General features: G+C 37.5%; 1 protein-coding gene across 7 annotated transcripts in view; it reads right to left on the bottom strand.

Moving 5' to 3' along the window:
- The window catches only part of LOC123875385 (sodium channel protein 60E-like), a 218,095-nt gene that overhangs the window by 60,920 nt on the left and 138,977 nt on the right, over nucleotides 1-18,198 (bottom strand). For all 7 annotated transcript variants that reach the window (XM_045921182.1, XM_045921183.1, XM_045921185.1 and 4 more), the window contains exon 3: nucleotides 13,924-14,132. In XM_045921182.1, coding sequence (XP_045777138.1) covers nucleotides 13,924-14,132 — 209 coding nt within the window. The remainder of the gene's footprint in view (nucleotides 1-13,923; nucleotides 14,133-18,198) is intronic.

Below are 18,198 nucleotides of genomic sequence, written 5' to 3'. Positions count from 1 at the left end.
GACCTGATGGTGTACCTCGGAAGCCACTATTGGAACTCGGAGACGAATAGAGCTAGGTGTTTCGAGTTTGGGCTCAATTTCTTAGTCATGATGAGATCTTACCTCCGGATTTGTGGAGTGACCTGATGGTATACCTCGGAAGTCACTATTGGAACTCGGAGACGAATAGAGCTAGGTGTTTCGAGTTTGGGCTCATTTTCTTAGTCATGATGAGATCTTACCTCCGGATTTGTGGAGTGACCTGATGGTATACTTTGGAAGTCACTATTGGAACTCGGAGACGAATAGAGCTAGGTGTTTCGAGTTTGGGCTCATTTTCTTAGTCATGATGAGATCTTACCTCCGGATTTGTGAAGTGACCTGATGGTATACCTCGGAAGTCACTATTGGAACTCGGAGACGAATAGAGCTAGCTGTTTCGAGTTCGGGCTCATTTTCTTAGTCATGATGAGATCTTACCTCCAGATTTGTGGAGTGACCTGATGGTATACCTCGGAAGTCACTATTGGAACTCGGAGACGAATAGAGCTAGGTGTTTCGAGTTTGGGCTCATTTTCTTAGTCATGATGAGATCTTACCTCCGGATTTGTGGAGTGACCTGATAGTATACCTCGGAAGCCACTATTGGAACTCGGAGACGAATAGAGCTAGGTTTTTCGAGTTTGAGCTCATTTTCTTAGTCATGATGAGATCTTACCTCCGGATTTGTGGAGTGACCTGATGGTATACCTCGGAAGTCACTATTGGAACTCGGAGACGAATAGAGCTAGGTGTTTCGAGTTTGGGCTCATTTTCTTAGTCATGATGAGATGTTACCTCCGGATTCGTGAAGTGACCTGATGGTATACCTCGGATGTCACTATTGGAACTCGGAGACGAATAAAGCTAGCTGTTTCGAGTTCGGGCTCATTTTCTTAGTCATGATGAGATCTTACCTCCGGATTTGTGGAGTGACCTGATGGTATACCTCGGAAGTCACTATTGGAACTTACAAAACGAGCTCAAACTCATAACATCTAACTCTACTCGACTCGAAAGTCCAATAGTGGCTTTTGAAGTATACCTTCAGAGCACTCCAACAAGTTTCAAGGTATAATCTCGTCATAACTAACAAAACGAGCCCAAACTCGAAACACCTAGCTCTATTCGTCTCCGAGTTCCAATAGTGACTTTCGAGGTATACCATCAGGTCACTCCACAAATCCGGAGGTAAGATCTCATCATGACTAAGAAAATGAGCCCAAACTCGAAACACCTAGCTCTATTCGTCTCCGAGTTCCAATAGTGACTTCCGAGGTATACCATCAGGTCACTCCACAAATCCGGAGGTAAGATCTCATCATGACTAAGAAAATGAGCCCAAACTCGAAACACCTAGCTCTATTCGTCTCCGAGTTCCAATAGTGACTTCCGAGGTATACCATCAGGTCACTCCACAAATCCGGAGGTAAGATCTCATCATGACTAAGAAAATGAGCCCAAACTCGAAACACCTAGCTCTATTCGTCTCCGAGTTCCAATAGTGACTTCCGAGGTATACCATCAGGTCACTCCACAAATCCGGAGGTAAGATCTCATCATTACTAAGAAAATGAGCCCAAACTCGAAACACCTAGCTCTATTCGTCTCCGAGTTCCAATAGTGACTTCCGAGGTATACCATCAGGTCACTCCACAAATCCGGAGGTAAGATCTCATCATGACTAAGAAAATGAGCCCAAACTCGAAACACCTAGCTCTATTCGTCTCCGAGTTCCAATAGTGACTTCCGAGGTATACCATCAGGTCACTCCACAAATCCGGAGGTAAGATCTCATCATGACTAAGAAAATGAGCCCAAACTCGAAACACCTAGCTCTATTCGTCTCCGAGTTCCAATAGTGACTTCCGAGGTATACCATCAGGTCACTCCACAAATCCGGAGGTAAGATCTCATCATTACTAAGAAAATGAGCCCAAACTCGAAACACCTAGCTCTATTCGTCTCCGAGTTCCAATAGAGACTTCCGAGGTATACCATCAGGTCACTCCACAAATCCGGAGGTAAGATCTCATCATGACTAAGAAAATGAGCCCAAACTCGAAACACCTAGCTCTATTCGTCTCCGAGTTCCAATAGTGACTTCCGAGGTATACCATCAGGTCACTCCACAAATCCGGAGGTAAGATCTCATCATTACTAAGAAAATGAGCCCAAACTCGAAACACCTAGCTCTATTCGTCTCCGAGTTCCAATAGTGACTTCCGAGGTATACCATCAGGTCACTCCACAAATCCGGAGGTAAGATCTCATCATGACTAAGAAAATGAGCCCAAACTCGAAACATCTAGCTCTATTCGTCTCCGAGTTCCAATAGTGACTTCCGAGGTATACCATCAGGTCACTCCACAAATCCGGAGGTAAGATCTCATCATTACTAAGAAAATGAGCCCAAACTCGAAACACCTAGCTCTATTCGTCTCCGAGTTCCAATAGTGACTTCCGAGGTATACCATCAGGTCACTCCACAAATCCGGAGGTAAGATCTCATCATGACTAAGAAAATGAGTCCAAACTCGAAACACCTAGCTCTATTCGTCTCCGAGTTCCAATAGTGACTTCCGAGGTATACCATCAGGTCACTCCACAAATCCGGAGGTAAGATCTCATCATTACTAAGAAAATGAGCCCAAACTCGAAACACCTAGCTCTATTCGTCTCCGAGTTCCAATAGTGACTTCCGAGGTATACCATCAGGTCACTCCACAAATCCGGAGGTAAGATCTCATCATTACTAAGAAAATGAGCCCAAACTCGAAACACCTAGCTCTATTCGTCTCCGAGTTCCAATAGTGACTTCCGAGGTATACCATCAGGTCACTCCACAAATCCGGAGGTAAGATCTCATCATGACTAAGAAAATGAGCCCAAACTCGAAACACCTAGCTCTATTCGTCTCTGAGTTCCAGTAGTAGGTTCCAAAGTATGCAATTTCATCAAGTCGGGAGGTAATGTAATGCTATCCTTCTCAGATTATTTTAGTCATAGTAGGAGCTCATAATTTCATAAGCATGGAAATGTTGTTCATTGCCAAGAAGTCATGGTGAAATATTTCATCATCAGACCCTTAGTCTGTAGGCACTGTTCTACTTACTGTATTATTGTCAAGATACATATTTAAAAAAAAAACTGTTAAAAAAAAATAGATGACCAAATATAAAATAAAATAAAAATATCAAAGTATCAAAATCAAGTCGATTCACTCATTTTGACGCAGCTGTGTGCGTGTGGGCAGTGTACTTATGTAGTAGTGCAATTTTGATACCTATTCATTTTGCAAAGACGTCCTTAATGAAATTCGTCTCCTGTACTATGCAAATGCAAGAAACGGACGCTTTTGCGGCAATATAGAGAAAGTATAAAAATACAGATCGTGCTTTGTAAAACCAAGGTTTCTAATTAATTTTCATATAATATCAAGTTTATGAAAATATACCTTTTTTCTTTATTAAATTTTTACTGCATAGATTTAGAACTTTAATTTTTAATTTTATGGAATAGCGGCTACTAGAACCTGCTTTTATTTTTTTTGGCTAAAAAAAGATTTTTGAATCCGCACAATTAGCCCAAGAAAATTCCTACCATTATGTAATTAACCAAGAGGGGTCCCAACCCTCAATATTTAGGAATATAAGGCAGAAAAAAATAAGATTTTATTTTTTTACTATATTTTTAAAAACATTAAAAAAACTGAAATAGTTTTTTTATATGTTACTTACCTTATATTAAAAACATCGCTTGGTTATATTTCCCTCATTTTTTAAAGGCTCTCCAGCAAAAGAGATAGCCAATCTTTTTGTTCTACGAATGTTTATAAATTATATAAAAAATAATTACACTCTCAAGAACAGGAAATAAGCTAAGCGGTAAACGGCAGGTGTATGAATCCCTAATTGTTTCGCTTTGTTTCGAATTTTGTATCGTTAATGAAAAACAAACTCGCACATAATTGCCTATGGGAAGTAAACAATTGCAATTTGTTTGTTTTTCATCACAATATAGTTATTTATTACTAACTGAAGCCCGCGTCTTCGTCCGCGTGGATTTAGGCTTTGAAAAATCTCGTGGGAAGTCTTTGATTTTTCCAGGATGAAAAGCAGCCAAGTAAAAATTAGTAGTAATAGTAAAAAGTAGACCTTCAAGTCTTTCATAATACCCATGCAAAAAATCACGTCGATCGTTGCGAGATGATTGAAAGACAAACCGATAAACTAACAAACCAAGAAACAAACACCCTTTCATTTTTATAAAATGGATACCTAGTAATAATATGGGTATTGATGACATGAAAACGCACTTGTATTTATATTATACACATTAGATAACGTCTGAGATTTCATCTCAGTGAATTTGGATTGGACGACACTATAAGGGTTCCTTGTTTTGCTATGGAATCCTAAAAAACGTAGCTATCAAATATTGTAGTGATATTGCAGTGTAAGAGATGGCTGTGGAAATGAACCGATCGCGAAAAATGTCATGCGGACTGCAACATCGGTGTCGTTCGGGATAAATTGGAGTGGAAGCCGATAGCTTACAGCTAACGGGCTGACGTGTCGTTTGTCGGGGCTGTTCCAGAGTGCACTCTGATGCAGGTGGACGTGACTAATGAGAAGATGTTCGATTTTACGAATATTATACAACTTGATGAAAGAGGCAGAGTGTATGAAATGGCTGTGGAAATAAATCGTGGCAACTCCCTGCCAGACACCCCACAAACAAAAAATAAATTAATTCTAGTATTGACTAATTTATGAGAATAGTCGATACTAGAATTCATTTCTTAAACTGGACCCTTACAAGTAAAGATTTTAACCTGTAAGGATGATACTGTCATTGTCGCAATTAAAATACCATAAGCCTACGTTGTCGTATTAGTTTGAAAATTGCGAAAAACAAAATTAAATTTGAATTTCGCGGGCAGGCCCGTCTCATGCCCCTTAAGGGCGAGGGACTTTCTTTTAAATATTAAGGGTTAATTTACACTTAAGTGTCTGGCAATATAATATTATGACGTCATTTCTATTATTCCGAAGAAAGTATAAAAAAAATAGGCGTTACACTTTGAGGTAAAATTTTTATACTTTTGTTACCTGTTATCCAAACTTCATAGTCACTGAACGGTCTTTCCTGTGTTGGTGACAATACGCAGAGAAACTTTCAGCTTTTATAAAATAACTAAGGTCTGGCCCTCGCTGGCACTCTCTCTATACGTAATCCTATCTTATGCGTGTACCTTTGTTTGAACTTTATTTAGTACCCCTCATACTTACCTGATATAGATTAACTTAAGACACGAGTTGTATCCATATAATATTATAAATGCGAAAGTGTGTCTGTCTGTCTATCTGTCTGTCTAGTGTCTGTCTGCTACGTTTTCACGGTCCAACCGCTGAACCGATTTTAATGAAATTTCGGGATATATCCCGGGGAAAGACATAGGCTACTTTTTATCCCGGAAAATCAAAGAGTTCCTACGGGATTTAAAAAAACCGAAATCCACGCGGGCGAAGCCGCGGGGATCCTCTAGTTATGAATAATATGATTTACTCTAATATTAACAAACGAAATACGATATCAATCTGCTTTACAAATAAAGCAGAAACATTCTTTGAACATTTCTGAAATAACGTAAACAGTAGAGAAACTGAAATGCATTAAACTTGTTTTACTTCGTGAGTTTACAGTTTATGCTAAAAGACAAGTGGGTAATGCATCCATAAAAACTTTATCTATACTTGACATTCTTCTAGTTTTATAACTTCAAGATAAATTCTATGAAAATTTCGCACACGATATTACAAAATGCGTTAACTGGTATCAAACCCCTGAAAGATTAAGATCTCTTATTTATATCAAAGGAAGGACATAATTCTTTAAAACAAGTGTAAATTAAAAATTTATAACACCCCCGACAAGTGAAGGTTACAGTAACTAAAAATAGAAGATAACTTTCAAACGGCTGAACCGATTTTCTTGGATGATAGATAGCTAAGAACACTCTCGATCAAGCCACCTTTCAAACAAAAAATCTAAATTAAAATCGGTTCATTCGTTTAGGCGCTACGATGCCACAGACAGATACACAGATACACACGTCAAATTTATAACACCCCTCTATTTGGGTCGGGGGTTAATAAATTATATCACACTACCGAAACTAAGTATACAGAGTGTTTTTTTGGAACTGAGATAGTTTGGGGAAAGTCAAAACCATAGGAGATAGAGAAACTGTCTTCGGAAACGGTAGGTTTTTTGTGAAAACAATTTTGGCATAGCTAGTCCATTTTTTGGTCAAACGTGAGTTGTGCATAAAAATAAACAAAATTGGCTATATTTTTTAATGCTGATCGATTGATCCATCAATTTATCCGGTTTGATAAGTTCATATTACCCTAATCCGTTCTATTGATGGAAAGGAAAAGAGTGCATGAATCGAAAATACGAGCATTTGGCGCCGGCTTCTTGATAAACGTACAAGTTTCTTGGCTTAGTGCCTAAGCGCGCTTGTTGCCGACAAGATGTCAATCGAGTCACGTAAGTGCGCTTAGGGGGAGGAAGGCACTGTGAGGGGTAATTTAGGTCCATCAAAGACTACGTGGAGAGGCTAAGTTTTTGGCTTGATAACGTTTAGTAGCTAGATATGGGATCATTATCATCATGATCAAGCATCGCCCGCACCGGCCCACTACTGAACACGGGACTCCTCTCATGATAAGTAAGATCTAGATTATAGTCTGCCACGCTGGCCTAGTGCAGATTGGTAGACATCACACACCTTCGTGAACATTATGGAGAAATCTCAGGCATGTAGGTTTCCTCACGGTGTTTTCTTTCACAGTTGAAGCAAGCGATATTTAATTGCTTTTAAAACGCAAAATCATTAATTCAAAGAAGGTTCTATTGTACTCCTTTTGATGGTTAGAATTGTTAGATTTGTAAGATGATATAGAGGTGATAATAATAATTAATTACATGAACTAAACTTACGAGGGTTCCAAACGCGCCCAGGTCTAAGAACAGCCCACAACAAACTCAGAATCTTTGAATAGGTAGAGGTGTGTGCCTGGGATCGAACCCCCGTCCTTCCGAATTGAAGGCCGACGTCTTAACCACTAGGCTATCACCGCTCTTAAGAGAAACACGCATATAAACTAGCCACGACAAACAAATTGAATGTTAGTCAAAGTTTCAAACACATGTCTTATTTGTGACGTGTTTATACATCCCCCGTGTACATCCTGCCGTCGATCTATTGTCACCCTAACTCCTTCACACTGGGTACTTCACTGTGAAGGAGTTATTAATTAAAATATTGCGCGAATATAGTTTTACATGGCCACGGTTTTAGATCACTGGTTTTGCATGAGTGTCACTACACTATAGAACCATATGGTAACCCTCTTGATTTTTACGAATCTAATTGATTTATCGCACTTTGCACTAATATTATAAAGGCGAAAGTGTGTGTGTATGTGTGTGTGTGTTTGTGTGTGTGTGTGTGTGTATGTTTGTTACTCCTTCACGCAAAAACTACTAAACGGATTTGGATGAAATTCAGAATGGAGATAGATAATATCCTGGATTAGCACATAGGCTACTTTTTATCCCGGAAAATCAAAGAGTTCCCACGGGATTTCAAAAACGTCCACGCGGACGAAGTCGCGGGCGTCAGCTAGTTGAGAAATATCTTCGGTATGCCTACAGCGACGCCAAATCGCATACCGAATCAGAGGTTACATAGTTGCATTACCAGGAGGCCTATCGTATGTATCTTGCATGTAATTTAGTTCTACAAGCGCAAAGTATGCTATAAATAACCGCGTTACGGTTTCCACCCCTATCGTTGTCTATTACTAAGATTTAGTTCTTTTGACGTCATCTCGGTTGGTCAGTAAAGTACCTACCTAGTCCAATAACAAATTGGGAGTTCACATGCTCACTTAGATACAGAATAGCGTTGAACAGTCAGCGTAGGTATATGAATCTCCTAGTTTATGGATCCACAGAATCTAAACTCTTTATGGCTCTACCATCGTCCATCAGCCAAATGGCGCTTGATAGAGTCATTCCAAGTTTAGATATCCTAAAACGCTTGCTGTACCTAAACTTGATAACTACCGCCGTGTGGCCACGGTGTGTTTTCATGTAAATAAATATTTCAACTGAAATTAGTAGTTATGTAGTGTAGTAGTAGTATTTTTGAAGTGATTGAGAAATTTCGGGATGGATAAAAATGTAGTCAGATTCTTCCTATATGTAAAAACTAAACTAATGATAGTGATTTTTTACAAATTATGAGTTTTTCATTTTCGATTAGGTACCTACGTACTACAGTTAATTTGACAATCCAAATAAATAATCCACTATATTGTAATGGTTCAAATTTTTATTTCTGTTAGCAGTCCTCACTAATTGCCATTTTTTTGGCTACCGTGCTTACTCACTATAGTTTTTATCAAGACTAATATATCTTGAATACTCAAGGTTCTAAGAAATAAGTTAAAAGCATAGTCCAGCTAGAAACATAAAACAATTTTCATATCCTGCTCTGGCTACAAAATTAATAAGTAAGTATACATATAAAACCTACTGTTCTAATTCACCCACGTATATCACGTACACAATCGTTAGTTACAGTTGGTATTTGGTACTACATTCAAAACAACGCGATAGAGGACCGCGCATTCAATAGATTTAAAATCCAATAAAAAATACATCCGAATTAAGTTCACAGAGATGAATTGACCGTGTGAATAACACGTCACCTCGTGGATGTTGAACTCTTCAAATTGAGGCTGGCGTTTCAATTTGGAACAACATGTTTTCACATGTTTCTACATGTTTTAAATGTAAAGGAGATCATTATTTTTGGGCCTTTTCTGAAAGTGCCGGCCAACGAAAAAAAATGGTACGGATCGTTAGGACTAGCCATTTGGAGTAATAGTTAATATGGCAGAAAAGTTGTAGGATTGTTCTGAACCAAGATATACAGGGTCGAAGATTCGTCATTTTCATACATTTTATTGATTTCTAAAAGTGCTGGGAAACATAAAATAATGTTAGATATTGCTAGAACTAATGATTTGAAGCAATTATCATTATGACCCGAAGGCTGTGGCGCCATTATATGTCGTGTTATACAAGTTATACAAAAAATTAATATACTTTGTATAATTAATTGCAACCGATTTTATGATTTTGTTACTGTTCTGATTGTTTTAAACGAATTTCAATACACGCAAAATTATTTTGACTCCCACGAAGTGCTGGATCAGCTGCAATGTGGACAAAATTCGTTTATACATACCCGGATTGTATGCGGCCTTGTAATACTAGGTGATCTCATCCAGCCATCTCCCAAACTTCTGCCACTGGGAATTGGGATATCTTCGGCGAGCTCTGTGATGAATGCACCATTTGGTTATAAGTACTGTTCACCATACTACGGGCTTTCTTCCGTGAATCTAGGAAAGGCATTGAACGGAAGATGTCGGCTTCCATAGCCTGGAAATGAGCTCTTCTTCTATTATAATTACATATTGTTTGTGATAACAAGTTCTGCTGAACTGTTTTGCTCATTGACCAGTTCATAGATTTTGTCAAGGAAATTACGTCTGTAGTACACATTATTGTCTATCAGAACATGATAGCTGTTTAGCGATGTTACCGCGATCCTGAAATAATCGATCACGTTACTTAATGCCCGGTCACTCTGATCAATTCTGAGCAAACGAAAATCTCTTTTAAAGCAATTGTTCATCACTTCATCATCCAGCGGCAAATGGTAACAAGCTTAGATTTATTGGTTTGGTCAGTAATTAGCTGGGTTTCATTTAAATGTTTTGTTTCTAGCATTTGTGTCACATAACCGCATGCCTCAAGAAAGAAAGGCTATCTATAAAGGGCATGTACAGACAGATACAGGCATGTACAATGTACATATATCTTCAGAAAAGCACTATTTACTTTTTTCAGTGAAAATCATACCCTAACCACAAGTTCCGAAACCACTAAAAGCCTTTATATTAATTGTTGCAATGGAACAATAATCTACACGCTGCAGCAACTTCCAATGCCCAGATTTTAAATGATACCTTAAATGATTTAGAAGATTTTTAATGGATTTTTATCTTAGTCCATGGTTTTAGAGATACTTTAAACAATCTTGAGGTAATCTTTCTTTCTTGAGGTGTGCGGTTATGTGGCACAAATGTCAGTAACAAAATATCAGTATAAAACCCAGCTAACTACTGACCAAGCCAATAAATCTAGACTTTTTACCATTTGCTGCTGGATAATGTAAATGATTAACGACCGTTTTGGAAGAGATTTTTGTTTACTCAGGGTTATTCAGGATTTGTAACCGGACATTAAGTAACATCATCGATTATTTCAGGATTTTGTCAGCATTGCTGAAAGGCTATCATGTTCTGATAGACAACAACGTGCATGCACGTGATTTTCTTGACGTAATCCATGAACGGTCAATGAGCAAAACAGTTCAGCAGAACTTGTTATCAAAAACAATATGTAATTATAATAGAAGAAGAGCTCATTCCAGGCTATGGAAGCCAACATCCTCCGTTCAATGACTTTCCTAGATTCACTTAAGAATTGACGCGGGTTGCTTTGGGCAGTTATCGACTGAAGCAAGCCCGTTGTTACTATGGTGAACAGTACGTATAACCAAATAGTGCATTCATCACAGAGCTCGCCGGAGATATCCCAATTCCCAGTGGCAGAAGTTTGGGAGATGGCTGGATGAGATCACCTAGTATTACAAGGCCGCATACAATCCAGGTATGTATAAACGAATTTTGTCCACATTGCAGCTGATCCAGCACTTCGTGGGAGTCAAAATAATTTTGCGTGTATTGAAATTCGTTTAAAACAATCGGAACAGTAACAAAATCATAAAATCGGTTGAAATTAATTATACAAAGTACATTAATTTTTTGTATAACTTGTATAACACGACATATAATGGCGCCACAGCCTTCGGGTCATAATGATAATTGCTTCAAATCATTAGTCCTAGCAATATCTAACATTATTTTATGTTTCCCAGCACTTTTAGAAATCAATAAAATGTATGAAAATGACGAATCTTCGACCTTGTATAACTTGGTTCAGAACAATCCTACAACTTTTCTGCCATATTAACTATTACTCCAAATGGCTAGTTCTAACGATCCGGACCATTTTTTTTCGTTGGCCGGCACTTTCAGAAAAGGCCCAAAAATGTATGGAGCTAGAATGATCTCCTTTGGTGAGCTCATATAAGGAGTCTATTACTTCGTACATGGCTCATACAGAGAACCCAGGTTTAATGTAGGTAGGTACAATGCATATACTTGGTAAAGTCAAGACCCTCAACTATCATTACTCGGGTTAAAATCATACGGGCAAGGTGTACTGCCTAATAGTCAATTTAATTTAGAATTTCTTAAAAAAATTAAAAAAAATTGATTGTCTTGATTGTTTGCTTTTATACATTATTAATTTCGACATAACTATTTATATATTTGGTTGAAGATGAATAATGTTCACATAATGTTCACGCATCTTTAGCATTAAGTACGTATACGGCTCTGAAGATTGAGGGTGAGGAATTGATGATTGATGTTTGACACCCCAAATCTTTGTCAACGTTTCAGGAAGATGATGTATTGAATACTTGCAAAAAGTTCAAAGAGATGGTAACCCTCCTTAAAACACTTTTGCTCATCATTATTTGATTAGATCCTATCATAAGTCTTGATTTTTTCTTTCCTTTTTCTTTATAGGAACATGATCTACCATAGATATTTCTTCTCCTAAATATCTTCGTCGTGATTTTTTTTATTCAGTATATCTACTACTATTACTAGGTAGGTAGGCACTAATATACTTTCTTCATTAGTCTTTCTTGAAATCCTGATAGAATTTATTAATATTTTTTCAGAAACATGTAATAAGTATGCGAAAAAAAAACCGTCCACGTTCGTAAACTAATTTTTCGTAATCAGCTATGAAATAAGATTATTACTTCGTCTTTTTGTAATTGATTACTAAACAAGTCTAAATTAAAAATTTATAACACACCGACAAGTGAAGGTTACAGTAACTAGAAAAGAGCTGATAACTTTCAAACGGCTGAACCGATTTTCTTGGATTATAGCTAAGAACACTCGCGATCAAGCCACCTTTCAAACAAAAAAAAAACTATATTAAAATCGGTTCATTCGTTTAAGCGCTACGATGCCACAGACAGATACACAGATACACAGAGACACAAATACACAGATACACACGTCAAACTTATAACACCCCTCTTTTTGGGTCGGGGTTTAGTCAATTTGACAAATTAAAACTAGATTTCATTTTATTGTCATTAATAACCAGTCACCAAAAGACATTCTTGATTACGAAAAGACGAAGTATTAATCTTATTTCGAAGCTGGTTAGGAAAGTTTGGTTACGAACGTGGAGGGAATCGAAAAATATTGAAGAAACAAATAAAAAAAAATAAAAATATTTGAAAACCTTCTAAAGTCCTATAAAAATATATTCAGGAACGAATGCTTCCCGGCGGAAATTGTAAATAGAGAAAAATAAAAAGCACTCGCGTCTCGTCCATCACGAACACTTTGATAGCTCAACAGGAGATTTGAAATTCCGATCACGCTCCTACGGCGACGGTGCTTTGCATAACTGCCATTGACACTACACACTACACCCATGCACTAGATCAGTATAAGTTGGATTTTTTCATTTTCATTCAACCCCAGAAACGGGTGAAAGACACATATGACAAGGAAGTGGAAAGAAAAGAACTTGCAGGAAGCCACAAAGCTTTCAGCAGGGAAAATTTGGAATTTTATAATTTCCAAATTTCCTCTGATCTGGGTCTGGAGTCTGGGTCTGGAGGACAAAGCCGCGCCGCTAAGCGAATTAGCGTTCCAGTACGATGCCGTGTAGAAACTAAAGTGTTTCGGCCCCTATATCTAATCGCGAGGTTGGTGGCCATAGAAGATGGTGGGTTGATCTGTGTGCTGAATGGAACGAAGGATACGATAAAATCTAACCTAACACGGAGGACATGATGATAGCGGTATCTTTCTCCGGACAAATTGGTGCTCTTTCTTTAAATATACATATTATTTGACTTTAAAACGAATTCCCTGGCTCAAACAAATAATCCAGTTCTGTAAGATCATGAACCACATTTTTAATCACAAACAATTATTTATTTATTTCTGTTTTGTAAAACAGATATCTATTTCACTAAAATGTCGGACTATGCAATTCTAAAAGCAGTACTGCACTTAGCACCGAGATAAAGCAATTTAATGGAATTAGAGAGACAGCGTTAGAGTGTCGGAACTTGGAGCATTCTGGTGCAAGTTGTAATTTGAAACTAGATGTTCATGAGCGAGCGTGCAATCTTGAAATGCCCTTTGGAATTATTTTGAACGAATTAAACAGCTTTCATTCGTAAAATTCTTTGGCTAAGTTTGTGATTAGATTATAACTAAATCGAATAGTCCTCGATTTTTTACCCGACTGTGGCAAAGCCAAAAGGAAGCTAGCATTAATGTGGATTACTAGGAATATAATATAATCACTCAGCTTCTTCGATCATCTTCGACATGACATCCAGAAGGCGCAGTTAAGCAGTATGGTGGCCATGACGTATGTAGCCGAAGTACTTATTGATTAGTTGTATTAGTACACACATATACTAGGACTATGCTCACTCAGCCTCTTTAGTCATATCCAAAATGGCGAGGAAGACAAAGTTGAGCAGAATGGAAGCTATAACGAAGTAGTCGAAATACTATTTGATAAGTAGGTAAAGATGAGCAGTTCCTAGTCCTAGATTACAAAGACTATACTCACTCAGCCTCTTCGATCGTCTCCGACATGGCGAGGAAGACACAGTTGAGCAGAATGGTGGCCATGACGAAGTAGTCGAAGTACTGGTTGGTGGAGAGGTAGACGCACGCGCGTCGCACCGGCGACCAGGGCGACCACCAGAACAACGAGCGGGTCGCCGTGAACCGGTGGATGTAGTTCTTGCGAAACCGTTTTGACACCACACAGAAAGTCTGGAACAAGAGAAATTTTTGATTAGAGCATTGTCGTCACTTTTTTAGAGTTCCATACTCGAAGGTGCCAGCGGGACCCTATTACTAAGCCTACAATGTTCGTCCGTCTTACCGTTAGTCTGTCTGTCTATCTATAGAGGGTATCTATGTCTCATGAACCGTAATAGGCATTGAAATATTCACAGAGTATGTATTTGTATTGCCGCTATATAACAACAAATAAAAAACCCAAGATGTCGAATATCTAAATGGCCGCCATGCAAATTTTTTATTTACAAAGTTTTTTACAAAGGTACCTATTCTATAAATATATAGTATCATTGGATATTCTCCAGTTTTAGTGCATCATTCACTGCATAAACTGTTACAATAGCTACTCCTATTTGTACAAAAATTATCACGATTAATTACAGAAGCGCTTGCACCGCACCGTTGAATTCTACATTATTAAATTTAGTTATATAAAAACTTTACTTTCTTCTTTACCGTACCAACACTAAATGTTATGGAAACAATGCAAATTAGTACCAAACTCTGTAATTATAATTTTCGCCTTCAACAAACAAAATTACTTTTCGCATTCAATTGTATTAAGTTAAACAAGTCCAGAGTTTCGAGGAAAAGTTTCGCTATTTCCTGAAATGTATTATCCGTTGTTTTGTTATTAGTCCTTTTTCGAATTCATACGGGTTACTATAAGTTTCCCAATTAAAAAGTTGGGGTCCCTAGGTGCTAGAATGGTGGTACAAAATTTCATTGAGTTATTCGTTTGGTATAGAACGTGCTGGAGAGTCACTCTTCTTAAAATACAAATCAATTTATTTGTCAATAAAGAGTTTCCCTTTATCGAACAAAAAAGTGAGAGAGTAAAAGCCATAATATGAGTAGGTACCTACATAACATAGTATATCTAATAATGCCACACCTATTAGTCTTCCCTAACTTGGCATAAGCTTGTGTTTAACTTAGTACTTAACCGAACAATGTTTAGGCTTTGTCAAAGTTAGCATACTATATTCCAGTTTCACAATTCACACCTCACATAAATGAGGATCATGTACAACTTTTTACGGACTATAAGTTTTCGATGCATTAATGAAAAATCAGATAATATCCCGCGACTTGGTCTGTGTAGATTTAGGTTTTTAAAAAATCTTGCAGGAATTCTTTGACTTTTCGGGATGTAAAGTAGCCTTTATCCATCCCCTGTCTCTTTATCTATCTCTGTATCTAGAATAACATCAAAATCGGTTAGACGGAGGTGGAAAGCTAGCAGACCGACAGACAGATTTTTAATATTAGTATGAGATTTGAGGTCTTTTCTATATTCATTGACAGACCAACATTGGCACTTTCTTGCGACAGTTGTTGTATCATTATTTCCAATTTTGGGTTCTCTTTTTAACCCCCGACCCAAAAAGAGGGGTGTTGTAAGTTTGACGTGCGTATCTGTATATCTGTGTGTGGCATCGTAGTTCCTAAACTAATGAACCGATTTTAATTTAGTTTTTTTTTTGTTTGAAAAGTGGCTTGATCGAGAGTGTTCTTAGCTATAATCCAAGAAAATCCGTTCATCCGTTTGAAAGTTATCAGCTCTTTTCTAGTTACTGTAACCTTCACTTGTCGGGGGTGTAATAAATTTTTAATTTACACTTGTATTTTAGGCATTTACTTATTTATGTGACAGCACCGATCATTCGTAGTGCTGGTTGAGCAACATTGATTGATCCAAGTCGATGATTGGATGGGTAGCTCACTTTGCAGGTCAATGGCAGGTCCAAATTTTATGTTTCGGTTATTACTTGTCATTACTAAAATCTGACGATATTTTAGTTAGCGAGTTGAAATCGTAATGAGTAAACTGAGCTGGATAAGGAGGGATTTGGTTACAAACCGCATCATTATCAAAAAATCTTAATCATTATTGATTAGGATATTCTTGGATAATGATGTGGGCTCAAGATCACGAATGGAAATATACATGGAATACTAGCTCAGAGAGAGTCCTACATAAAGTAAAAATATTCTTCAAAATGTAATTACGAATGCTCTTGTCGATTCAAACAAGATAAATAATTGTAAGGAACTCTCGATGATCAATTTGGACGATTCAAAAGATCTCTTCACCCTCACTTCCACAAAGTTAATTTTTAAATATTAGAAAAATATTTTTAGGGTTATATCTATACTAATATTATAATTGCAAAAGTGTGTTTCTTTGTTCTTCCTTCCCGCCCTAAGTAAGCAACCAATCGACTTGGTTTTTGGCATAGAGATAGTTGGAAAGACGGAGTAAGCACATTTAAGCTACTTTTTAACCGACTTCCAAAAAAGGTTTTCAGTTCGTCGGAATCTTTTTTTTCCCCCGTAAAATCAATGAGTTCCCGCGGTATTTTCAAAAACCTGGATCCATGCGAACGAAGTCTTGGGTATCAGCTAGTACCTAATGTAAGTGTGGAAGAGTATATAAGATGGCCGCCTAAAATAGAAAGATGCATCTTCTTCTGCATACTTTCTGTAGCTACCTTTAATGTAAACTAATCGAAAATACCTACAGAACCCTTACAGTCAGTTTTATTACATTTTTGACTTTCTAATATCGCTTGGTATAAAAGCCTGGAAAGCTCAAAGGTAAAGAGGTATTTCTAATTCAGAAATCTGTACGAAAATCGAAGAGGCGAAGGCCATTTGAAAGCTCTGATGGAAAATGATTAATGCTTTAGTGCATTTGTGCGCCGGTCTTTCTTGAATAATAACGTTAAATTATACAAGGAACTAAAAGCTGAATTCGCTATACAAATCTGCATAGTAAGGAACACGTGCAGCATGCGATATGCACCACCCATCTTCTAACTACAAAAGCGAGCGATACATTCTGCCAACACATACCTAACACCCCACAAATCTTCTGTCGTGCACCCATTGCAAAGTGCTTTGCAATTGTGCATTATGAAGTCTACTCTCTTGAGGTTGCTTCAGTATCGCACTAAAACGTATCTACGTTGATTGTTCTAGAAAAGTGTGGTGCTGTATGTTGGTGATATGTATTTCTTGCTTTTGCTACTTCTTCATTAGTGGGAGGCCGGGTGGTGCATATCACATGTTGCACGTTGTACCTACAGATTTGTCGGATGTTTAGGCGGATTATAGCGAATTAAGCTTGCAGTTCCTTGTATATCATGGAATTCCATAAACTTAAACATAACCTTTACATAAACGCGTCCCATCTTAGACCACATCATCACTTTCCATCAGGTGTGATTGTGGTCAAGCGCTTTCCTATATATAGTGAACAAAAAAAAAACTAACTCCTGTTTAACTTTAACTAATTTTTCGCTAATGAAAAAGCTTCAACTTTTTATAATAATCAATTCAATTCATACAGGCTTCAATGTTTTCTTTTAAAAGTAAAACTAAAAACTAACAATTAACAATAGGTCGCAAACTCAGCATAGCCTAGCATTAATAGCTCAGCGCTGGTTTTCACTTTGCTTCAAAAACCTTAATTAATAATATCCCGGAAATTGAATAAGTTCCCACGAGTTTTTAAGAACTTAATCCACGGAAACAAAGTCACGGACATCAGCTAGTATTTCATAAAAAGTTAAAAAATTGGGTTACCTACAGCTAGACGACCACTATGATGACACGCATTTGACCAGTTATTCCAATTTAGGTACTTACCTTTGAAAGAGGGTTCGACATAATAATGAAGAAATATCATTTTTATTTTTTGGTAGCTAAATTAATTAGCCTTGGCCGTAGCAATTGTAGGGTATACTTAATGAATATTAAATAGACCTGTAAATAATATTAGATTCTGAACAGTCAGATATTCCATGAAGCCTGTACTTTAATATCTGCAATGCGGTTTTAAACGGATGGAACCACCAACATTTAACATTCCTTACTTTATTATTTATAAAAAATCGGTCATGCGCGAGTAGGACTTGCACACAAAGGGTTCCGTACCATCGTACAAGAAATAACACATTTTGGCTCCACACCTAGCCCACCGTGCATTCAGGGACCGAGGATTATAAAATAGATGCACGGCTTGTACTAA

The sequence above is a fragment of the Maniola jurtina genome, chromosome 20, assembly GCF_905333055.1.
Source record: "Maniola jurtina chromosome 20, ilManJurt1.1, whole genome shotgun sequence".
NCBI lineage: Eukaryota > Metazoa > Arthropoda > Insecta > Lepidoptera > Nymphalidae > Maniola > Maniola jurtina.
The sequence above is the reverse complement of the archived record's forward strand: the minus strand, read 5'-3'. Positions and strand labels throughout refer to the sequence as shown.